Source organism: Cnephaeus nilssonii, assembly GCF_951640355.1.
Source record: "Cnephaeus nilssonii genome assembly, chromosome: 14".
In the NCBI taxonomy this organism is placed as follows: Eukaryota; Metazoa; Chordata; class Mammalia; order Chiroptera; family Vespertilionidae; genus Cnephaeus; species Cnephaeus nilssonii.
The window spans coordinates 58,297,112-58,323,250 of NC_137085.1; the positions used below are offsets into that span (position 1 = coordinate 58,297,112).

At 41.7% G+C, this 26,139-nt stretch overlaps 1 protein-coding gene across 6 annotated transcripts in view; it reads right to left on the reverse strand.

Annotated features, from left to right (window-relative positions):
- BNC2 (basonuclin zinc finger protein 2) overlaps positions 1-24,355 on the reverse strand; it is a 424,606-nt gene extending 400,251 nt beyond the window's left edge. For 4 of the 6 annotated variants that reach the window (XM_079789737.1, XM_079789735.1, XM_079789734.1 and 1 more), the window contains exon 1: positions 23,981-24,005. Coding sequence is in view for 2 of the 6 variants with exons in the window: in XM_079789736.1 (XP_079645862.1) it covers positions 24,260-24,262 (3 nt within the window). In the remaining 4 variants the exon portion in view is untranslated. Of the gene's footprint in view, positions 1-23,980; positions 24,006-24,259 lie in introns of those variants that run through there. The other 2 variants (XM_079789736.1, XM_079789740.1) reach the window with 2 other exon arrangements.
- Between the last annotated feature and the right edge of the window lie 1,784 nt (positions 24,356-26,139).

Below are 26,139 nucleotides of genomic sequence, written 5' to 3' on the forward strand. Positions count from 1 at the left end.
AACAGGTAAAAGAATGTGCACAAGTTTCTACATTAGTAGTTAGTAGTATCAGTATTCAAAAGCATGTTTTTTCAGCTCCAAAGCCAATACTCTTTGTTACAAGACCCAAAAAATGTCTATTGGTCCTTTGATTGTATTGAGATGTTACTTATGGCCGGCCACTCTTAAGTTGCCCACTAATACACACACGTAAGCTATTTTTTTTATAAATGAAATTCTACCACCAACTAAATGGGTTTTATTAAACATGTCTGAGCTACGTAAGGCTGCCACCTGACTATAAATGTGTGTGGAAGAAGAGAAAGCTTTTTAGTACCATGCTATCCATCAAAGAGTGATTCCTGACTGAATATTACTCAAAAAACAAGGCCTTATGTTCTACTTTTCTCTTCCCAGTAGAAATTTCAGAACTGGTACTGACATGAGAAAGCAATGAGTATGTGAAAATACTTGCTTATATCTAATTAGGTTTTTATTTATTCTGAAGTATTCTGTTGATTTAAAAACCGTTTAATAGTTTAGCAATTTCTCACAAAGTTAATTATTTTTTAATTACAAAAAAAATAGCAACATGAGTTTCAACCCACTTACAATGTGTGCTGATTTGCCAAACACTGACACACAATATGATGGGTATTTGCATAAATGGGCATGCCCGGATTTGACTTGGGGGCTCATAACCAGACATTTTGAATATGCCAAGTGTATAAAATATCCATATGCCTTTATAAATCACATTTATTCAAGAACATTAAGAAGTGGAATTTGGGATTTCACTTGTTAAGTTGCAATGAAGTATATACTTAAAAACAACAACAGAAAGAGTCCTTTAAAAAAAAAGAGAGAGACATAAGGTGGGAATTCTGGGGGTCAAAAGTCCTTTTTACCAAGATTTTTCATTTTTTACATTACTAATTATCCAGTGACTCCCAGGAAGAGGCATTGATATTTGAGGTAAGAACAAGTCATCATTGGGTAAATTCTGCAGTGGGGACAACTGAGGTATCCTTAGCCCACCACATGGCAGGAGGCGCCCCAATCCAGTCATCTGTGACAAGCAAAAACATCTCCCAAGCACCCTGTGGAGGTGGCAGCACCCCCAAGTTCAGAATGGCAAACAAGCCTTGACATCTTCCACCTCTTAGTATTTCACAGTCAGCTGCTGAGTGGGAAGTTGGTGCTCCTATCAGTCGGCTGAAGGCCAGCCTTCCCATGCACGGGGCCAGCATGCCCTATATTTTGAAATAACCCTTTCTCTGATGTGGCCTATTGGTTGCAAATTCAGATTTCCATCATCAGTTATTCCTAAAACCAAACACACCTGCATTAACTTGATTGACACCACAAAAACTCTAAGAGAAATGAACATTTTAAAAAGTAGAAAGACAGTTTCATTATTTAAAACGTGCTTTTTACAGTCACTGTCTCCAAAAAGTTAGGTGGCTTAGACCATCTAACTTTTTGGTTTTGTTTTGTTAATCCTCACCCAAGGATATTTTTCCATTGATTTTTTTTTTTTTAGGGAGAGTGGAAGAGAGAGGGGGAAAGACAGAGAGAAACATCGATGTGAGAGAAACACATCGATGGGTTAGCCCCAACCAGGGCCTGGGCAGGGGAGGAGCCTATAACCAAGGTATGTGCCCTTGACCGGAATCGAACCCAGGATCCTTTGGTCCGCAGGCTGATGCTCTATCCACTGAGCCAAACCGGCAAGGGCTAGACCATCTAACTTTTTAATGCAGTAGGTCTTGATATACTGATTAGAAAGAAACCACTGACAGTTCAGTTTTCAAAACAGAACAATTATACCAAGAATCAAAATCTCACATTTCAGAATGCAAAACATTCAAGTTCAATGCATCTGCCTACTTAAGTTAGCATATGATAGAAACAACCCAGAATTTATAAAAACTAATTTAGTCTGTAATAGCGAAGATGGAAATAAGTTTGAAATGCAATACTGAAGGGTTTCATTTTTTAACTAGAATGAAAGGAAAGAAACGTCACAGCCAGAAACACTTTGACTTAGCAGGAGAAAAGAAAATCCAGCATTTTCAGTGTTAAATTTTAAACAAGGATCAATAACAGCATGGCACAATCTCTTCACTATTTCTTTAAGCGAAAGACCTGCTTATTAATAAGGAAAGTCATTGTATTTCTTGCTTTAAAAATATTTACTTGCAACAAGTTCTTTGGTGTATTCTTGCCCCAAGTTCTGACTAGAATCAAGTAAGTCTACGGAACTAGATCACCATGGAACACGGCACCATGCTAACCACCACAATCTCTCCGCAGCATTAACTGTTCCCAGTCCTAAGACTTTAATTGCGACAAGACTGCAGCTCAGAGACCGAAGACGGAGCAGTCCTCCTTCAGCAGGCATGGACAAGGACCACATATTTTCGTACATGCTGGTGCATATAGGAGACTGTTGGCTGCCCCAGTCACAAGCGTGTCCAAGACAGGATTCCTAAGTTAGTCTGTGAATTTTCATAGAACAAGCCCCAAATTATTTTAGACCAATCTATGAAGATTAAGTGACCAAAGCAACGGCAGGTTTGCCGCAAGCTACAATCTTTTGACAAACTTCGGGTACAAAGAAATCTTAACAAAATTTTGCTATCACAACACTCGACCATTCCAATTCACAGTTGAAATAACTCAGTCAAAACTGCAAAGTGAGTCAGTATGATGGTATAATTCCTGGTAAGGACAGTTGCCCTTGTTAAGAACCCTGAAATCTTTCTGCCCTTGAAGTGCACCATTTCTGCAAAACACAAAGTGGATGATATATTTAAAATAGTAATATCGGTTTACAATGTCAAGTTGCTGCATAGTAGAAAATGTGATTTCTATAGTAGGTCCTCAAGATAAAACTAAATGTTAAGTTGTATACTGCGGTAGGTCTACTTTCCAATTACTAGAAGTAAGCATACAAGAGATATAATTAGTTATGACACTAGGACAGGCATACATGTTTCAACACACACGCAGCTCAGAACAAAGTTTTTGGCATTATATGACAGAGGACTTAAACTAAAGACTCAAAGAAAGGTTATGCAGTGTGTATGCCTTTTTTTTTTTTAATTTAAAACTTGCCACATCAAATTATTTCTTTCAAGTTATAAGCATATTTTGATTTGCTTAAACATTTCTTTAAAGATTTCTTGGGGGCGGGGGAGGGACTACCCTGTGGCTTTCACTGAGCCTGCATTACAAATTAAGGAAGTTGACTTTATAAAATTCATTTGGTAAAAAAAGAATCGCCTTCCAAAGAAGGCTGCATGTTGACCAAACACATTTAGAAAAGTTTGATCGTTCTAGTCGTGAGTTTCTCAGTCAGGGATAACACTGAACTCTAACAACAGAATGTACAAGGCAGTATAATTTAACTTTGTTAAAAGGCTTGCCCAAGGTATACTGCCAAGATACCCCACAATCATAATTTTTGAACAAAGCCTTATTAAAAAATAAAAATGAAACTATTAAATAAACTATTTCTAAATTATGATCCATTTAGGATCATTTGTTCCTTGATAAAGATAGGGGGAAGATATTAATTATAATTATATACCTGAGAATCTTCAGAGCAGTGTGCTTAATAGATACATAAAATTAATTATAACCAAGTGTGATAAGCGCAAATGAGAGACAATTTCAGAAAACTGAAGAGACAGATTACACATATCCATAACTAAAATTCCATAAGATCCTATGTCTTTCATCTCAGAGGATTACTACAAGAAATATTCCAAAGCACCCCTTTTCTAAGGAAGGGTCTCAATTCAGGCATGAATTCAGTCAGATTTTATTCAAACAAAACCTATAATGCAGTAGTTTAGAAAAACACAACAAAACTCAATCTCTCACTATTATAGACTGAGAAATACCCAGTAATAATAAATGGTGCCTTTTCTTAGTCTCTTATCAAATATAAACTCCTTTTCTGAGATAATTAACCCAAAAACAGGTTTTAAAGAGAAAGGTCCACAATCTCCAGGTGAAGAAAACGACACCGAAAAATTGAGGGAGGTGTCAAGTTTGACAGCTTCCATCTTCCAAGTCATAGACTGCCCTCAATCTGCACAGGATTCCATGGATGAAGTCAGGTGTAGTGAAGAGGAGGTATTCTGAATGGGAGTTGGAAAACATCAAGCTTGTAATTAAGTGCATTCTCAAGTATAATAATCCACCTGGAACAAGATAAAACATTGAGAACCCATCCAAGGTAAAGCAGCTAGACCTTATACTCCCACAGGAGTTACAGCACAAGACAATGAATTATGACAAATCCCACCTCATGAGCCAAATGGTCCATGAACACAGAAAGTGTGGTCCCTCCAAAGGCAGTGTTAACGATACACTTAGGTTTTGGCCCAGCATTAACTAATGCTATTCTTAATTGATAACCAGAAAATAATCATAGAGAAACTGACTTTTAAGTGTTACTTCAAACCACAACTTATAGGAATTCAAAAATAAATCTTAAAGCAAAAAAAAAAATAGTATTCCTTCCACCTTATAACAGATCCTGCTAAGAGCCCTCTCTACCTCCACAGAACTTTATAAGAAGCCTAGTATGCTATTCATATGTAAGTATACTTTTGGATTTGGCTAAAGAAAACACCCAGCAGATTTTAGCTAACACAAGGAAAAGCTGACCCTAATGTTTATTAGTCTTCACTTTCTTTCAAATCATAAGGTTCTACCGTTTCAGAGAATTAGGGGAGAATGAAAAATAAAAACATCTAAAATTAACTCTTTTAAAGTTAAATTTATGTCATTCCTTTTTACTTCTTAAATTCTCATTCCTGAAAAAATATCTACAAACTTTTTAGATAGGGTGTGGAGTGACTTGATAACATTAAAATCATTCTGAGATGTACAGATTCCCTGCAAAATTAGCATGTTATGCTGTGGACAAGAGGTTGGAAGATGAATCAGAAGGAAGTTCATCAATACAAGAAGGCATTAACTAATGCTAATCTTAATTGATAACCAGAAAATAATCACAGAGAAACTGACTTTTAAGTGTTACTTCAAACCACAACTTATAGGAATTCAAAAATAAATCTTAAAGAAAAAAAAAAAAATTGAATTCCTCATTAGCAACTACTTTTCCTTTGACTTTTGTCAAATATCAGTACGAATAACACTGCCTCTGAAAGTCTGTGTGCACAGATTTGCACTTCACTAGCTTTCTCATGTCCCTAGCATCTATTCATGCCCAACATACAGATTTGGTGAACCAAGAGAAAATAAAAAATATAGTCATGTGACAACCTATCTAATTTCTAGCCAAACAGACCTATTTAAAATTATTTGTATCATGGAGCATTTATGCAGTCTCACATCTTGGTTAAAATTTTTCTTGACATCCTTTGCCTTCAGAGGCCTCCTCAGCCATGACCTATAGTAATTTTACTCAGATTCCACAGATTTACCCTGAAACAGAATTTATCAAGTACTTGCCACATGAAGCTGAGTTACAAAAGACTACAAAATACTGCCCTGGTGTGTGTGGTTCAGTGGTTGGGCATCATTCCATGCACCAAGAAACTGCCGGTTCAGTTCCCAGTCAGAGCACATGCTTGGATTGTGGGCTCGATCCCCCGGTAGGGGGTGTGTAGGAGGCAGCCAATTAATATTCCACTTTCATACCAATGTTTTCTCTCTCTCCTCTTTCTCTCCCCCCCCCCACCCCCGCCTTCCTTTCTCTCTAAAAATTACTGAAAATATATTTTTTAAAAAGACTACAAAATACTGACACAATTTTGTGGGTGAAAGATGTTTCTAAGCATGCACTTATGTATGAATTGCCAATTGACATATGCATGAAATCTCACACTGATTCTATTTTTTTTACTTTTTAAATATTTTCTTATTGATTTCAGAGAGGAAGGGAGAGGGAGAGAGAGATAGAAACATCAATGAGAGAATTATTGATTGGCTGCCTCCTGCACACCCCACTGGAGACTGATCCTGCAATCCGAGCATGTGCCCTGAGAGGGAATGGAACCATGACCTACTGGTTCATAGGTCAATGCTCAACCACCGAGCCTCGCTGGCCAGGCTCACACTGATTCTTATATAGCCAAATGAGTTTCCATGGGTTTCAAAAACTCCATTACTAGTGGGGAAAAATAATAAATATGTCTCAGTTGTTATTTCTAAACACTGTACTTATTCCAATGATGTAACTTAATTTGAAATATTTCTGGAATTCTTCATTTGTAACTATTTTCAGAGCCAATTTATAAGCTATATGGAAAAAATTAATTGTGCTAATTTTTTCTTACCAAAAATGGAATTATCTGGCTTTATAACCCACCATTTCATCAGGCTTAACTTCTCGACAATTCAGAAAATTTGCTAGCACTGGACATACTTAGAAGAATTAGACACAAGCTGTCTGAAACCAATGTCAAATGAAGAGCTCCAAAAACATTTTAAGCGATGCCACCATCAGTGAATGATCTTCTAGGACCATGGTCGGCAAACTGCGGCTCGCGAGCCACATGCGGCTCTTTGGCCCCTTGAGTGTGGCTCTTCCACAAAATACCACGGCCTGGGCGAGTCTATTTTGAAGAATTGGCGTTAGAAGAAGTTTATGTTTAAAAAACTTGGCTCTCAAAAGAAATTTCAATCGTTGTACTGTTGATAATTGGCTTTGTTGATTAATGAGTTTGCCGACCACTGTTCTAGAACAACCTTATGAAGAATAATAATTATACCTGCTTATTTGTGGTTTTAAAGTTTCCTTAGCATATTCATTAGTACATTACTTCAATGCTTCATTCATGTTTATGAAACCTGTCAAATATTGTATTAACAAGTTCTTCATGTTATAAAACTTCCTTTAACTTAAGAAGGTATTAAAATGAGTACTTAAACTTGCATCCAAATTCTAAGTTTATCATTTATTTCTGTGTCTTTAAAATTGCATAAACTGTAATTATAAAATGGAATGTAAAACTCATAATGGTGAATTGTACACTATGTGAATTACATATATCTCAACTAGAGGCCCGATGCACAAAATATGTGTAAGGGGCTCGGCCCTCGCAGCCCCAGCTTTACCCAGAAGGTTGTCCGGAAGGATGTCAGGAAGGTCATTCGGCTGTTAGGTCTAATTAGCATATAGAATAAACTACCTAAAAAAACCTGAAGACACAGACAGGCCAGCATGGCTCAGTGGTTGAGCACAGACCTATGAACGAGATCACGGTTCAATCCCCAGTCAGGACATATGCCTGGGTTGAGGGCTTGATCCCGTATGGTGCAGGAGGCAGCCAATCAGTGATTTTCTCTCATCATAGATGTTTCTATCTCTCTCTCCCTCTCCCTTCCTCTCTGGTATAAATAAAAATATACTTTTTGCACTGAAGACACAGAAATGCAAATATCCAATTAAGCTTCATTAAAAAGCCTAAGTCATTCAAAACGAGGGGAAAGACTTATTCAAAGATTAACCAAAAGCTCATATCTCCCAGAAACAGACCAATCAGATAGCAATTTTGAATCATCACTGAAATAACTCACATACTTTCACAGGTGCCCCTTCACTAAAAAGTCTTGAAAATTCCACCAAAAATTGAATATTAAGGTATAAATACTGATACAACCAAACATTAGATCTGTGCGACCTTCTGAATAATGAGAAGAATTTTATGTGGTATCACCACCTTATTACTCAAAAGCAAAAAAATCTTTGAAATAGCCAGACTGCGGAGATAAATCTTACTTTAAACAAAGTTCCATCCTTGTCCAGATCATTCTAATGTTTTTGACGGCATAGTAAATCCCTTATATTTGTACTAAGGTATCCTGCACCTTATAAAGCACAAACATGAACACAGAAGATTGAGATAAATCGAATTTCCAATATAGTTCCCCACATCTTATAGGATGATCTTGGCACACCCCTTGTGGTGTTTACATCTACCCTGGAAACCAAAACTCCAGTAAGCAGTTCAGAACAGAAAAAAACAGGTGATCATAAATAATCCTCCACGGAATAACGAAGAGCGGATAAAAACAGGTAAATAATTTGCTTATGAATGAAAGAATGTATATTCATTCATTCAATACATATCCTGTTGAATGTTTCCCACACCAGGAACTGCTACAGGTAATGGAAATTCAGAAATTATCAAGACAATCAAAGTTCCTGTTCTTATGGAGCCTGATATCCTTGCGGGGCGGGGGAGGGGGGGAGATCAGCAGACAAATAGTAAACTACATATAAACAAAAATTTAAATATATTTTCAAGTGGTGATCAACGCAATGAAGAAAAAGAGCAGGGTTACGAGGTCAGAGACGTATATAGTGTGGAAACAGCCGGGGGAGGGAAGTTGTCACGAAGTTACCTTCGAATATGACATCTGCGAGGACCACTGAATGAAACGGGGGAGGGAGCCACGCAAACAGCTGGGAGAAGATCAGTGAGGCAGAGGAAAACCACGTGCAAAGACCTGAGGTAAGCACACGGCTGGCATGTTCAGTGAACAGCAAGAAGGTCAGTAAAACAGCAGCAGAGGGAGCAGCCGTCGGAAATGTGGTTGGCGCACTGGGCAGCGATCTCATCTCACGTACCCTTTTTGGTCACAGCCCTTTTTGGTCACGGCAGGAGTTTGGATTTCACTGCCGGTGTGGTAAAGAAGTCACGGGGAGGTTTTGAGATGGGGAAGCTATTTCTCTGTGAAGAACAGTCTGGATGTAAGGGGCAGGAGAGAGGCAAGAAAGGCAGCACGAGGCCAGTTAGAAGGTGCCCCAGTTTTCCAAGTAACAGGTGATGGTGCTTGGGACCAGGGTAATAGCAGTGGGGTAGTACATGGCGGGGGAAGCGGGGAGAGAGAGAGGTAATGGGGAGGCAGATCTAACAGGACTCTGCCCAGTACATGAGGGGCACAAGAGAAGGAGATGCTGAAAGATCCTAGAAAAAATATATAGTGAATCTGGGTGTTTGTGCCACTCCTTTTAACTGGCCCTTTGTTTTTCAATGTATTTTTCGAACTACATTTTTATCAGTGTTCAACATCGCCTGTGCAATTTCTCCATTCTCCCCATCATCACCCCTACTTTATTTTCTGTTCTGACACCTTTTCAAACTTAAATTTGCAATATATTAAACCCAATGGGAGTTGAAATAATAAAATTATCACATTACACAACTGTTCCAAACTACACACTGAAAATATAAATGTAAGGATAGAAGTTAGACGAGACCTAAGGAAACGCCAACAGGGGGCTTCCTTGTCTACCAGCATCTTCTGTCCTTTGGGCATCCAGTGGCTATTCAGTGCCTCATCTTTCTACCCTAACCAATTTTTCTCTTCAATCAGAATCTAATTGATAATAAAGTGTTTTAAAAGGAACAAAAACTAAAGTAAAAAATTAATTGGGCCTGGCCGGTATGGCTCAGTTGGTTAGAGCATCACCCCCAAAGTCACTGAGAAACTTGCCTACCACACAGAAAACAGATTCGGAGATTAAGTACACACAAACAACATCCCTATTGGCTTCTAGATTGCAGTTTATTACACCTATGTGTAAGGCCAATAAACAAGCAAAATCTTTTTTTTTTCCCCCTCTAGAAAACTGTTGTCTTATCCTGTGGCCTCCCACCAGTGTTGCCCATCCCTATACAAAATAATTACACGTAAGGTAGTACCATGAAGTGTCTCCCAAGAAATCTAAAATGACTGAAATGAAACTGCCATCTGCATTAGGTCCATAAAAAACCAAACGGAGTCAAAGTCACCTTAACAAGTAGCTCCCAGGACAGTTGAGAGTATCTGCTTGAGAATATTAACATATCTAGAGAAAAAGCATTTGTCAATCAGAAAAGGGAACGGGAGCAGAAAAAAAAAAGCAAGGCGGGGGAGGGTACATTTTGTCAATGCTCTTCCGGACACAGTCCAAAGTATATTTTGTAAATAATACAGGCCACTGGTAACGTTTTCCCTATATTGTGAGGAGGCCCTTACGCCTTCCACTTACATCCCTAACACTCTCTGTTAACTCCCAAACTCATAAAGCAATGAGCAACATTTTGATTATAATTTGGCTGCAAAGGAGAAAATGTGCTAAGCGTGCCAATACAAGTAGGTGAGTATTCCGCCTAATATGGTATGCAGATATATACATGGTCACACACCATGCTTGCAGGTGTGTGTGTATTCTCCACCTCTCTGTTAGTGAACAAGTTGAATGAGTTTGTGAATAACTGAACTCTTTCAAAGGTGGTGTACTGACAAAATTAGATTTCTAAGCAAATGAAGACCAGAGACAGACTCTAGACTATGGTTATTCTTTTTAATATAATGAATATCTTCCTGCCAATGCATTTTGTGCTCCTTGATGTTAGGGTTATAGCTTCTGCTTCATCTGTAATACTTATAGCAGCTAACAGAGTGTCTGTCATGAGTCTCACAGAAACTCAAACGCCTATTGTTATATTTGAAAATAACAGTGTGTTAGGCTTTGAAATATGAAGACATCTGAACTCCCATGCCTATCCCAGATGTACAGCTTGAACACAAAAACCTGAAAAAATCTAAAAGCATCTTTTTTATTTTTACCAAATCACTACACTATTGCCTAATATTGTTTCATGCAAATCTACAACAAGTTATTCTACATATAGTAATCAACTATTTACTTGCTGGCTGTTTTTATTTATTACCCAGGCATATCTCTATTTCAGAAATACAATTTGATATTAGTAAAACGTTCAGTGATACTCTCAATATACATCCATGCCATCCATACATATATCTGAAACTACAAAAAATAACATACCAGGTATTGCTTACTGCAGCATGAAAATATAAGTGTTAAACCATTCCTTTCCACCCCAAAATAAAATTTCAGTAAACTATACTATCCTGCCTTCCCACTCACACACACACTTTCATTTCATTAGATCTAATTATCATTGTACTCTATTACACAAAAAATGTCATGTCAATAACTGGTTGATATTGAGGGACACAGTGACGCTACAAAAACCAATGAACAAACAAGTCCCTTATGTGAAACTATTTCTTACCAGAGATAGTGATAGGCTGAAAAAATATGGCTCAACACCTGGCAGAAGTTCTGGGTTTAAAAATATTTATTTTGTAATATCACTTCAAGTTAATGTCCTCTGAAGCAAAATTAATGTTTTGGTCTGTCAAAACCAATTCAAACAAATACAATGTTGTTTTGTTTCCAATCACCATTCGGAATGAGAGCAAACTCTGAGCACACTGTGCTTCTACCAGCACAGGTATGCTGACAGAACAAACTTCCCTACCCCACTAGAGAGTCAAATGTGTATTCCAGTGGGATTACATACCACAGGCCAGAGAACTGAGTGGACTTTCTTTGTATTTGTTCTAAATAATTGCCTCTTGTCCTCAAAACATGCACAATACCAAGAACAGCACAAACGATCTTGTCATTCTATATACATATGTGCACATGTCAAAACATGTTAAAAAGGACAAAAACGCAGCATTGATTTCTTGTTCAACATTAACAAAATGTGCCATGGGAAAGATAAAATGTGTATGTAATCAAAAATTAAGTGTCTAGTAAATACACATTTTTCAACCATATCAATTTCTATAAATGATTTTAAATCCTTTACAGAAATTTCACCAGGGGAAACGTAAATCCTCAAACTATGTCATGAGATACAATTTAAAATTGGCTAATTAACTTTTAAATATGTAAACACTGATGTGGTGAGAAAAAGGACATGTACTCTGCACTTATCTATTTAATCAGCACATCTAATTAATAGTTGATAGTGAATGAAAAATAAAACTTTTTGTCCAAAACAACTGGCAAAGAACAAAAATAGACAATGAAGTTAAGTAAGACTGGTCCATCAGAATACCAGAAAAGCAGTTATTTTGGCTGGAAATATAGGTTTTTACTACCATGAATAAAGAGAAATTAGAACTTTAAGGGAATAATTTTTTTTTTAATTCAACAATGACACAACACGGCTGCTTGCAAATGAGGTTACCTTTCATTTGCTCCCCAGTGTCTCTAAATTTTAAAATGAGGTATTTTAATTACAAATTTTGTCAGGTCAACTTTAAAATAAGCTCATGTTTCCAAATGTGCCATGCTAGATTTGAATATGGTATTTATTTAGAATTCAACTAGACTAGTTAGTTTGGGTTTGAAATCCTACAAGTTTTAGTTTTAATCACTGTTGGTGTTTTTCTAGTTACTACGAAATGTCCAGGAAGAGAAATTTTCTCAATCGTAACTTTTTTCTTCCTTTCCTTTGACATATTTATAAAACCAAAAACAATTATTTCTAGGTACTTAATTCCACCCTCCCGGGCATGAACTGTCTCTCTTACACAGAACACCTAGAATTTTTTTAAATGCAGTGATAATTAAAAAACATCAAAGTAAAACCAAGGTGTTTCACAGGGAACTAACAGCCATAGAGTCTTTTGGCTGTTAGTCAAGTGACACATTTCTTGTCCCCTGTAGTACCACCAAGAGCTACAATAGTACCCAAACAATAGATGTACTTTCTGAATGCAGTCTTTCCTCTTTTAGAATCAGATAAATTTGTTTTAAAAGAAAACCGATAAGGACAACAACAACAAAAGAACAGACAAATGAGACTACTTAAAAAGCTTCTGTATAGTAAAGGAAGTAATCAAACGTGTGTAAAAGCAACCTACTGTATGGTTGCAAATCGTAATTCTGATAATAGGTTGATATACAGAATATATTAAAATACAACTCAACAATTTAAAAAACTCCAATAAAATGACAAAAATCTTGAATAGACATTTCTCCAAAGAACACATATAAATGGCCAACAAGCGTATGAAAGAAATGATGTTCAACTTCATTAACCACCAGGGAAATACAAATAAAAACCACAATGAGATATCACCTCACACTCATCAGAAAGGCCACTATTTAAAAAAAAAAAAAAAAGACAAAGTCAGAGCTGGCAAGGATGTGAAGAAATTGGAACCATTGGTGCACTGTTGGTGAGAATGTAAAATGGGCAGCAGCTATGTACAATAGTATGAAGGTTCCTCAAAGAGTTAAAAATAAAATTACTATAGGATCCAGCAACCCATTTCTAAATACACACACACACACACACACACACACACACACAAAGAACTGGAAGCAGAAATTGAAGTTATTTGCACATCCATGTTCACAGCAGAATTATTCACAATAGCCATTAGGTAGGCTCAAGCTAAATGTCCATCTACAGATGAATGGGTAAAGAAAATGTGGAAAAATTGTAAGCCTTAAAAAAGACGGAAATCCTGTCACCTGCTACAGCATAGGTGAACCTTCAGAATATGATGCTAAATGAAATAAGCCATTTACAGAAGGAAAAATACTACATGATCCCACTTACATTAACCATCTATATTATAAAGAGGTAATATGCAAATTAGGCCGGGACTCTGTAACAGGTCACGACCAGACAGGAGGAGGTTGTGCATGCAGGTGAGGCCCGGAGCAGAGACGAAGACAGAGGCAGGGGGGCCTGCCTGAGCCAGCGGGGGTGGCTTGGGCAGCCCCGGAGCGAACACAGGGGGGTCGGGGGATGCCGCGAGTCAGGCATGGGTCCCGGCCCCCCGCGGGGTACCTCCTCACACTGGGCCTCTAGTTTAAGATAATCAAACTCTTAGAAAATAAAATGGTGGTTGCCGTGGGCTGTGGGGAGAGAGAAAAGGGGACTTGTTCAACAAAGTTTCAATTCTGCAGGATGTAAAAGTTCTAGAAATCTGTTGCACAAGACACAGTTAATGCCACTGTACCTTAAAACGGTTAAGTTGTTCAATTTTTATGATGTGTGTGGGGTTTTTTAATTGATAATAGAGAGAGGAAGAGGGGATAGAGAGGGAAACTGATATGAGAGAATCATCCATCAGTTGCCTCTCATATGCATGCCAACCAGGGATTGACTCCACAACCTAAGCATGTGTCCTTACTGGGAATCAAACTCACAAGCTTTTGGTGTATGGGGCAGCACTCCAACCAAGTGAGCCGGGTTTTATGTTGTATGTGTTTTACCACAATAAGAAAAATGTTTAAGTAAACTGCTAAGGAACCAAGAATAGCTAAAATAATCTTGAAAAGAAAGGAATGGAATTGGAAGAGTCACATTTCTCAGTTGCAAACTTAATGCAAAGCTACAGTAATCAGGACAGTATGGTATTTGCACAAAGGATAGTCATGTAGCTGAATGGACCCATATAAGAAATCCAGAAACAAACCCGTACACCTATGGTCAAATGATTCTCCACAAAGGTGCCATAGTAATTCAATGGGGGAAAGAACGGTCTTTCAACAAATGTTGCTGGGAACAACTGGAATGAAGTTAGACCCCTACTTCAAATTATACAAAAGTTAACCAAAAAGGATCAAAGCTTTAAATGTAAGAGCTCATACTGTCTGTAAGACTCTTGAAAGAAAATACAGGAATAAGTCAGCATGACCTTGGTTTAGACAGTGGTTTCTTCGAGTACCAAAAGCACAAACAACAAAAGAAAAATTAAGCCCTGGACAGTGTGGCTCAGCTGGTTGGGCATCCGCCCTGTGCACTGAAAGTGTGCCAGTTTGATTCCTGGTCAGGGCACACGCCTGGGTTGCTGCTGGAACCCCGATATGGGGTGTGAGGGAGGCAGCTGATGGATGTTTCTCTCTCTTTACCTCTCCCTTCCTCTCTCTCCAAAAAACAATTTCAAAATCTTCCAAAAAAAAAACATTAATAAGTTGGATTTTATCAAAATCTAAAGCTTCTGTGCTTCATAAGACACCAACAAAAAAGTAAAAAGACAACCCACAGAATGGAAGAAAATATTTGTAAATCTTCTGTCTAATGAAGGACTTGTGTCCAGAATGTATAAAGAGCTCTTACAACTCAATGAAAAGGCATATAACCTAAATTAAAAAAAAAAAAATGGCTAAAGGGCTCTGCCAGGTATGGCTCAGTGGTTAAATGTCGACCTATGAACCAGGAGGTCATGGGTAGATTCCAGGTCAGGGCACATACCCGGGGTTGCAGGCTCGATCCCCAGGGGGCGGGGTGTGCCGGAGGCAGCCAATCAATGATTCTTGGTCATCACTGATGTTTCTCTCTCTCTCCCTCTCCCTTCCTCTCCGAAATCAATAAAAATATATATATATTAAATGGCTAAAGGATTTAACAGATCTTTTTCTGCTTCACAGAAAAGATATACAAATATACAAATGGCCAATAAGCATATGAAAAGATGCTTAACATTAGCCATCAGGAAAATGCAAAGCAAAACCACTTCACAACCACTAGGCTGCTTAAAATTAAAAGACAGACAATAGCAAGTTTGGAGTGGATGTAGAGAGATTAGAAAACTCACATACTGTCGGTGGAAATGTAAAATGGTGCAGCTGCTTAGTAAAAGTGATTTGGCACATTCTCAAAAGGTTAAAGATAAGCTGCCATATGACTTGGGAATTCCACTCCTAGGTATGGACCCAACAGAAATGAGAACAAAACATTTGTACACACATGTTCACAGCAGCATTATTCATCTATATGTATAAAAAGCCAGCGACCAGAATGTCGTAACAACCAGAATGACCAGTCGCTATGACGCCACTGCAGCCAGCACACCAGTGAATCGGGGGTGGGGCCCACTGGCCAACTTCCTGCAGCGCCTCCCCCCGGCCAGCCCCGCCCCCGATGGGTCCCCACCACCCCAATCAGCCCGCAACCCCTCCCCCCAGTCAGCTCTGCCCCCAATCAGCGCCCCCCTACTCAGATCAGGGGCAGGGCTGGCTAGCCAACCACCCATGGCCCCTCCCCCAGGCCACTGGCCCCGTATTGGCCCTCCCCACCCCATTCGGGGGTGGGGCCGGCCAACCCACCGCCCACAGCCTTTCCCCACAGCCAGCCTCACCCCCAATCAGCTCCCACCACCCCGATCAGCCCACAGCAATAGGGGTCAGGCTAGCCGGCCAACCTTCCCCAGCCCCTCCCCTGGCCGCTGACCTCTGATTGCCACCCCCCATTCATGGGCGGGGCTGGCCAGCCCACCGCCCACAGCTCCTCCCCATGGCCGGCCTTACCCCCAATCAGCCCCCCACCCCATTCAGGGGCTGGACCTGCTGGCCAATCACCCTTAGCTCCTCCCCTCAGCCGGCCAATCCCTGATCGGCCCCAATTGGGGTGGGTCGGCCAGCCAACCTCCCGCTGTCTCCTCCTCCCAACAGGCCCAGCCCTGATCTGCCCTGATTGGGGCCGGGCCGGCCGAACCCCACCTGTGCAAGAATTCGTGCGCTGGGCCTCTAGTTATTCATAATAACCAGAAGGTGAAAATAACCCACATTTCCACCAATGGATGAATGGATAAATAAAAGGTGATATATCCATAGAATGTTATATTATTAAGTGTATATTTTAAATGGGTGAATTATACAGCATATGAATTATATCTCAATCCTACTATTAAAAATATTAAACTGCTATGACAGTATAGTCCTGTCACATAAAATTGGAAAGCACATTCAAAATGACCAAACTCACTTGTTTTACAAATGATGAAATGGAGGTTCTCAAACTTAGATGGAATCAAGTGGGGTCTGTCTGCAAACCCGGTCCCGGGGCTATTCTCACTCTGAGTGGATAATGGTGCATCCAATCAGCCAGCTGCACTGAGACACTGGATAGCTGGAGAGTTTTAGGATTCCCAAAGAGAGTAGCTATTGCATGGATCCCTTTCTCTTTAATTACCACATAGCTCTGGCCTATTTTCTAAGTTGATTTTTTTGTTGTTGGGGGGAGGGGGGCAGGGGACGGAGTGATGGCTAAAATTATAGCTCACAAGTCCCTCTTTCCTCTTCTACTTCACCCAACACAAACCATAATAGAAACAGGACTATTAGAAGGGGGAAAGTTAACATACCCTTGTCTTGGCTGGAGGAAAGCCACCTGGTCACCTCAAATGATAAAGGCAAATGCATCTTAAAACAACGTACACAGAACTTTCACCCAACGGCCAAGAGACTGGAGCATGGCCTTAGGCTGGCTAGGCACTGAGCTGTCAATTACTGAATATATGTTTCACTGGAAAGGAGCATCCCACCTGAGGGAAGGAATATGAAAAATAGCTCATCTTTCTTCCCTGAAACAAAGGCAATTAAGCCCTTTAAAACAGTCACAAGACACCATAAAAAGCTTACCAGAGAAAGCATCAAATACAACTATCAAAAAGTGAAATGTGGCTTTAAAAAAGAAGGTAGGGTCAAGTAAAAATTACAAATAACTTTATAAGGATTGGTAATAAATCATTAATATGTTTGCAAAGTTATTGGCGAGCCCCCAAAGAGTTTGGAAAACTGACAAGAATTATTTAAATTAGAAAGACCAAAATATTTTTTATCCACTCTTGGTAACAAAGTTTTCCTAGTTAAAAAACAAATACACTTTTGGGTAGAGAGAGATGAAGGTGTTATAATTTACCATTTTCTATTCAAATGTTTCGAGAATTCTTAAAAAGTAACTCTATGAATCTTCCAAGATGTTGAAGTAACATCTTCCAATCCAAAAGTTACAAATATTCGTCTTCATTATGATTTGAAAAAGATCCAATGATCACTGTATTTTTTCCTTTACATCGAGGCAGCAAGGCCAATGCATTTCTAAATAATCAAATCATTAGCAGCAGAGGGAAATCCAAAGGGGAAGAGAGTAGCATAGGAAAATTAACAGGCCACATTATTGTTCTACATATTTTAAATACATATGGCATCTACGAAATATCTCAATTCTTTCCTAGGTATGTAAGAACTAAGATAAATTCTATAAATGATTCAGGTCATATAAAAATTGTCATACTACACTAAATAGTCACCAGAAATAACACTTTTCTCCTCTGAAAGATTAAAAATGAAAATAAGACTTTTCAATGCTGTCCAACGTATTCAATTTCCCCCTCAAATGAAGTTTAGATGAAAACAATGTGACTGACAAGCTCCGCCCAGGCCAACCTTGGCAGCCCTCAACTCTGCCTATCTCCTTGGCCTGTTAAGCGAAATTCCTTCACAAACTGTTGGTCTTTGCAATAACTCCTACAAAGCTCATTACTGCCAGTGCCGGCCTATCCCCCATGTTGTGCATTTATCCCTGGGATGCATATCAACATGTGGCACATGTCCTTGACATGCACAGAAGAGCTGCACCCCAGGACAGCAGCGTGCACGACAATAGTGCCGGCTCTCACTTCTCTATGGTTGCTGGGATGTAACCGAGAAATCTAATAACTGTGACAGTGGGGCCTTTCGGTTTTTCCCTGCCTTTCCAGACAGTGAAGCTGCACAGACACTAATGAAAGGTTAAATGAATAGGAATCGTTGACAAGAGGTACAATAAAGAAGGAGCTTGGTAATCCACAGACACTGAGCAGAGATCCTTGGCTCAAGCAGAGAAAGGACAGCACATCGTCGAGTCACAATATTTAAAACAGCTTGCTATACACAGAGGCTTTTGTGTCTGGGTACACGTCTGGCTTCGGACTAGGGGGGAAAAAAAAAGATACTGAAAAGGAATTTCAGCATGGGGCACTTTGGCAAATGTAAGGTCATAATAAGAGAAAAATGTTTTGTGTGGGTTGTTACATCTTTGTACTAAACACACATTAAAAAAAAAAAGCAGGGACTGTGAACTCACGAACCACGAGTTCCAAGACAATATTATACATTTTGATAACTATTAAATACTGTATCTAGAGGGCTGGTGGGATGCGATTCCCACTGGTAAGATACACATGCAGTGACTCATTCAGCACTTCCACATTCTGCCTTCCTTATGGAAGAATTCCTGATACTCATTTTAGAGTTTTACAGTCAAGGTCTAGTCTTTAGTGAGCGTGATTTGTTACAAATATCACCAAAACTCTCAAGCCATCGATCTTCCTTCCACTCAATGCAAAACTTCCCAGCAGTTTACTGTAAGGAAACTGAATCTGTATGCTAGCCATGTGTGAAGTGCAAGGCAAACTTTTTGTAATTTCAAGTGACTGCAAAGTGAAATGTCCTCAAATAGAATTCTTATTTATTATATTTGTTTTGTTAATGCCATTCTGAACTATACCTTAATGGAAGGTTGTCTTCCTGGGGAAATTGATTTTAAATTATAATAGCAAAATTATTTAAATCACCAAGGGGGAAAAATGCTCCAGATTATCAGGAAACATAAAGAAAAAAGAAAAAAATGACTTTGTTAGGTAGACTTTTTTTTTAAGAAAAAAAAGTTATAACTCTTCTATAGCAAACCTTAAAAATGACCTATCTGTAAAATCGTTCCTATGCATATACATGAGTTAGAATATAGGTTTACAATAAATGGTAAAAGCATACTGAGAACATGTTTTAAAACAAGGGAGCCTCTTTGAACAGCCAAATTAAATTATAGCTGAACTCTTGAGTGTACTGAGGGTTCTAATAAGCAACAAATAAAGACTTTTATTGGCTAGCAATATAATGAGAGCTACTGTTCAAGAGATGAAAAAATAAGGCAAATCTGGGTAGTTTATCTCACTGGATTATATTATTTACTTAAATGGCAAATAAGTTTGTCCAAAGTAAGGCTACTAAAAGCTAGTATATACATATTAAAGAACAATTATGGTCAATGACTCTTAAATGTAAATATATCACAAATTTTAGTGGGAAGACTGTGAAATTAAACAACAAATACTGAACTTAATACCACTTGAGTTCTATTTCTTTAAATTTAACATATTTATTGATTCCTCATATAAATGGTTTACTATATATGCTTATACCATGAAGCATTTATCTTAAAGGAGACTTCTCTCCAGAGTACGGCAGTTGTGTGTAGAACTACTTCAAAACCATTATTGACAGAGAGGAGGCTGTCTTTAAGTGAACTGAAAGAAGGTACCCATCCCCTTCCTCAGTGACTGGGGAGGAAGTTACATTTAATAGAACATGGAAGGTTGGCCTCCTAACAGGAGAACGCCTTCAGTTAACAAAACGATAAGCAGACCTTAGCAAACCAAATCAGATTTAAAATGTATTTGGTTGCATTTTGCTTGATCTTCGAATAACCTAAAAGGTAGAACTTAGAAATCTTAGCAGACTTCTTGATCACTTTTCTTACAGGAAGTTCTGCTGCTTCTGTCACAGCTTTAAAAAATAAAACAAAAACAAAAAAACACACAAAAACCTACAATAACCCCTCCAAACCTAAACACTAAGCCAGTATGCCAATATTCTTTATGTACTTTTCCTACAAACTTCTGATTGCCAGAGTGATTTTTTTTTTACCTTAAATATGTCTAATAAAATCACGAGGCTCCCTCTAGCTCTTCAGAGAGGAGTTTACTAACCAAGGACCCTATGTAATTTCCATCCAGCAGGAGAGATTTGAAAAGGCTGCCTCCCCTTCTACAGGGAACGTTTTCAACTGTTTCTTGTAAAGATGTAGATGGTAAATGAGACCATCTGCACAGGAACTCAGAAAACACTGCTCCTTGTATCCACCTCACGTGGAGAATCTATTAATTGCCTCCAACCTACGCTTCATATACAAAATTCTGTAATAAAACTTTAATCTGGTTTAAGCTATATCTACATTCCCAACTTAGATTTACCCATCTTGCTAAAATCAATTTTAACCTCAAAAAAAAACAAGTAACAACATATATTAACATCTATACCAAATTCAAACTTGTGATCTGGTCTCAGTTCTAAAAGCCTACATTTAAATGCAGGATGAAAAAAAAAATAAAGTTTTATTAACAGTGTCTCTGTGGGGTTTATGGGAAACCAAGATGCTCATGGTAATTTGTAGAAAACACTTCCATGTGCCATATTTATACACAACACTGGGAATGACTTTTTTTATCGTTTAATCTTTTCTGCTATTCAGTATTGGACACTTTGGGATTGTAGTTATTTAGAAGACTATAAATAATACAGTTGAAAAAATGCCATTGATATTTAGTCTATCTTACAATAGCCATAAAAGCCACACAGTCCACTGGCAAGTTGTTTCAAACAAGTGAGTATGAAAAATGCTAAACAGAACTCCTCCTGCTCACTAGGACCATCTTTCAAATACTTAAGGAATATTTAAAATGGTGAGGAACCTTAACTCTAAAATTAAAAATAAAGGGAACCACTAACTTCAAGTCATCACCTATTTTGGACTCCCTTAATATAAGACACATTCCCAGGAACAACAAAAAGAACAGCTCCCTCCACCTCCCAACCCCCGCCCCTTTTTGAGCCAGTGTCCAATTTCTTCTTTTCTGAACAGCTGTATTATCCAACTTAAGTTGCTCTGCTAATTTCAGTCCCACAAGGACTAACTTGGAAGGCAAAAAAAAATACAAGAAAAGATCAATTTGCTGGGAAAGATCAAATGAGAAAACTGTGGGGACAGCACCAGGTCAGCGTGTGGAGAACTAAGCAGACCTGTTCTTCATTAGCTGCAGCTCTCTGGGGATGTCACACACTACCTGTCCGTGGGCTTTATTGAACCGCCTAACCCGCCTCTCTGTTCCATTCTTCTGGGCCCAAGTGAATCATATCCTGCTGCTGACAAGTTAGCAGGGGACTGCGGCTGCAACATGAAAGTACTTTTCTTTCTTGTCTAAATCAGGCAGATTTTTGAAAAGACGACACAGCATTGACTCGTGACATGGCAAGATGAAACGAGAGGTCTGGGCCGGTCTTGGAGCTGTGCAGATAAAAGTAATCAAATGACACTCCTGGAATGCAAATTGGCATTCTTGACTGCAGCAATTGCACAACCATGAAACATCCCTGACAGCAAGCAAGATTAGGACAAAATGTTATGTAAAGCACTGAACTCAAAAACTCTCACTTGAAAATTCAAACTGTAACACTTACATTTTAATACAGCAACAGTCTGTTTCTTTTTGTAATCACACATCCCTGCCTGACAGACATCTTCACATTTCAGGTAAAAAAAGGGTGGGGGGGGGGGAATAGTATTTGGAATGTATAACTGCTACTAATAGTTTCTTAATATTTACGTTTTAAAATCCCAAGGTTGCTTTTTGTTCCCCCCCAAAGTTTAACAAGCAAACAACACCGAACTTAAAATGCTCAAGGGGTAAAAAAAAAAAAAAAAAAAAAAGAGTCAGTTTCGAACTTTTCTCACAAGATTCTCACATTCAGGCTCAGGCTCACTTCCCTCAGGTGAAGATACTCCAGAATACTTTGGTAAAGTGATTAGCAATCTGGATTTCAAATACTCTGCTCTCTGGGAACCGAAGAGTAGCTACAACTGAGAACTTCATTAAGGCTGAACAGTTTAAATGAAACCGCTACAAATGAAAACACAGATACCCTATAGAAGTGCCTAAGAGATTTTTGGGGTGATTCCAAGGGGTAAAGGAAGTTCTATGAGCTTGTACAAGGTCTCACTCCTCTCGAGTTACGTCCTCAGGTCAGACACACTACGTAAGAAATATATCCCCCCACGTCAAGCACGTCTGTGTGCAAAGTCACCTCGGAAACTGCAGAACACAAAGCAGCGGGTGACAAATGGGTTCAGTCACTGTTCAAAGTGACCAGTATTCGGAAATAGATGTGCAGACAAATAGGATACAGACTAAGGAAAAGGGGAAGAAAAAAAAAATCCCTACGACCGGCTTTTACAGTGTCCTTGTGTTAAATGCCGCTAGAAGAAAAACGCTCAAGCGCTAAACAGATACATTTAATATTCTGTTTTGACGCCTCCACTTAAACACAGGTTCCAACCATTGTAACTGTCCACGAAGTACATAAAAAATAATGAAACAGCCACTTTGTGCCACTTTAATCCCGGGCACGCAGGACTCTTGTATGATGTCTTTTGTACATCCCTTCTCCAACAGCCTGACCCTAGGGTAAATGGGAAGCACCATAAATCGCACGCTGCTTTCAGAATCACTTTAATTTCTGTCAGCGTGACTGTAACCACAGTCTTGGGCGCACGCTATTTTTTGTCTTGGGTGCCTGCATTTGACAGTCGCATCTCCTGACCCTCCAGTCTTGACTTTGATCACTGAAACAAGGGATGTCACCCCAAGGGGAAGAGAAGAGGGGGGGACATGCCCGCCCGCTACCTGCCTTCTTCTTACAGATGCCATCTACATGCGGAACAGTCTGGGAGACCCCCAAGCGGGGGCAACAGCAGCAGCACTGGGTGGAAGCAAACTAAAAGGAAGAGAGTGGTCCAGCCCCATTTCTAGCAAATCACTTCCCCGAAAGCGGACAGAGCGCCCATCCGCGGGCGAACCGACTGCGCGCTGCCTCGCCGCCCGGAGCCGCTTCCAGCGCAGCCGGGCTGTGCTGGCATCTCGCTCCGCAGCTTCGTTCGCCGCCGCCACTTGCACTTGGAACTTTTTTATTTTCTTAATCTCAACCTCACTTCACAGGGGATTACATCTAGTTTTTGTTTTGTTGGGGTTTTTTTTGGGGGGGGGATGTAATTATTATTCTGCCCCCTCTCCGGGCCCCAAATGCCACCCTGCGGTCCACGTGTAAGTAAGGCAGATCGGCTCCTCCAGAATTGCACCTCAAAATCGCTCCCTCTCCGGGGTTTCTTTTCTTGCCTGCGCTTTGCACATTCTTCTTACAACCTCCAGGAGCACTTCCTACAATTTCTTCATTTACAAAGGGAAGTTTCCCCCCCCCCCCCCCCCCCAAACGTGAGGGCGAAGGGAGGGCACCGCTAAGGTGCGGGGGACTCGGTGGCCGCGTCCGCCTTCCCCGCGCGGCGCACCAGCGCGCCCCGGCGCCCACGCCCCGCCGCCAGTCCCTCACTCGCGGGCAAGTTTTAAAAGTTCCCGTTCTCTCCAAAGCTTTCCTCTCCGCCCCAGCTCCTGCCAGCGCTCCATTCATCCCCCGCCTCCCCCGGCCCGGCCCCCCCAGCCAGTCCCCAACTCCCAGGAGCCTGCCGCTCACCTTTCCCCGGCAGCCGCGAGAGGGGGCGACGTTCCCAGCGCCCCTCACACACCCTCCCACCTGGAACTCTCCGCGCAAAGTTGGGCCAAGTTTAGAGGGGATTTCGGGGGCACAGCAGGGGCCAGGTTGGACCGGGGCTCCCCTCCCCTGCCCGCCCCCCTCGCCACCCCCTCCACCTCTCCCCGCCGGACTTGGAGAAAACACGGCCCCCCGGGCGGCCGGGGGCTCACGGCTCCCGAAGTCTCGAATAGAAAGGAAAGGAGGGTGGAAACTTCTTACCATCTCCGCATGCTGGTTGTCAAGTGCAGCCCCCGCCTCTTGGTCTCCTCTTAGCGGCCGCGCCTGGACCAGCCCCTCGGCCGCCGCTCGCTCCTCCGTCTCGGCCTTTCTTTCCCTCCCCCTCCCGGTTTCCTCCGGCCGCCGCGCTCGCCGCCTCCGCCTCTCCCCGCCCGCCCGCCCGCGCGCGCCCTCGCCGCGGCCCCTCGGCGCTCAGGTGACTGATTTACACACGCGCCCCGGTCGCCCTCGCTCCCCGAGTCGGAGCCTGCGGCGCTCCCCCGGCTCCACAGGACAAAAAAAAAAAGAAAAAAAAAGGAGCGGACCGTCGCGGGAGGGGGCTGCTGCGGGGGGAGGGGGCGGTCGGGGGCCGGGCGAGGTGACCTCGGGCGGATCTGCCAGCCCCACCAGCGTCTCCTCTCCGCGGAATTGTCGCGACTACAATGTTGCTTCCCTTTTGCACAATAAAGTCGGGTTCGTTTTGCTGTTGTTTGTCCTCGGATGTCTAGGGGTTTCGCCCAGGGGAATGTATATTTCTCCCTCCCGCCTTGTAACTTTCCCACCCGTCTCTTTCTGGGGATGGAAAACAACTTGGGCGCCCCTGGAGGGGGTTGGGGGGGGGGGGTGCGGGCGTGGACGTGGAGGTGGCCGCTAGCGCCCAGCTGTCAAAAGAGAGAGCGAGCAGAGGCGGGGAGGGGAGGCTGCGAACGCCGCGGAAAGGGCGCGAACTTTATTCCGACCGCTGCACACCGCCGCGGCGCTTTCCTTTCCGGGCGCTCGCCCGGCTCCGTCCCCTTCGCCCAGTTCCTCCTCCCGAGCGGTCGCGGCTCTTTCCCCTTCCCCGTCCCCTTTTCCTCCTCCGCGCCCCCCGCCCCCGGCAGCCCGGGCACCACCCCCACCCCCCCTGCGCGCTGGGGAGACGGCGAGGAAACCAAGGGGACCCCGGGGAACAGAAAGTCGGGACGAGAACGTGCTGGGCGAAAAGGCAAAAAGTTGCGCGCAGCTGGGAGAGAGAGAGAAAAAAAAAAAGAAAAGTTTGGGGTGGCGGCGTGTTTGGAGCCGGCCAAGACGCCGGCTTGCGGCGAAGGGCTTCCTTCCCCTTCCCCGGGTCTGGGCCGCGCGCGGGCCTGGCGCTCGAGACGGGAGGGGACTGCCGCCTCCGCGGGCGCCCGCGGGGGAGGACCGGCCGCAGCGGCGGACGACACTCGGCCGACCCGAGGCGCCCTGCCCCGGAGACGCAGAAACGCGGGCTGCGGGCTCCGCGCGCACACGCCTGCAGCCGAAGGACGTTTCTTGGATGCAGGCAAAACACACTCCCCGGCCGCGAGAAGGGGAGGAGGGCGACTTGAATCATCTTTCTAACGTACGCTTTGGGCCAAAAACATCTCCGCCGTGTGCAGATTTATCATGGCTAGAGCAAACTTTCCGCTTATCTGACGTGGGAGGAAGGCACAGGTTTCAAGCATAACTCCCCGAGCACTCAGAAATCAGCATCCGCCAAGGCGAAGGCTGGCTTGGCAGAACAACAGGTTCGGTTACCGGTTGCGACTGCGAAGAGAAAACCATCCCTCCTTTCCCTCCTCCCCGGAGGAGAGGCAGGGAGAAACTGGGGAACTGCGCTCAGAGGTCAGAATGCAATTCCTTTTAAAAGATGCAGCCCTGGAAGTGCCTACTGTATTTTCTTTGATGTTCAGTCTGGTCTTAAGGGTCATAGAAAATTTTTTCACAATAATTCAAAAAAAAATTTTTTTTTTTTTCGGGAGCCAGGACTGAGGAGAATCTAGGGCCCAAGGAGCCACAGCTGTCCTGGGATGAGGCCTCTGACGCAAGTGGATGGAGCTTTTTAACGGCGAGGCCATCACACCTGCAGGGCAGCGCACTGA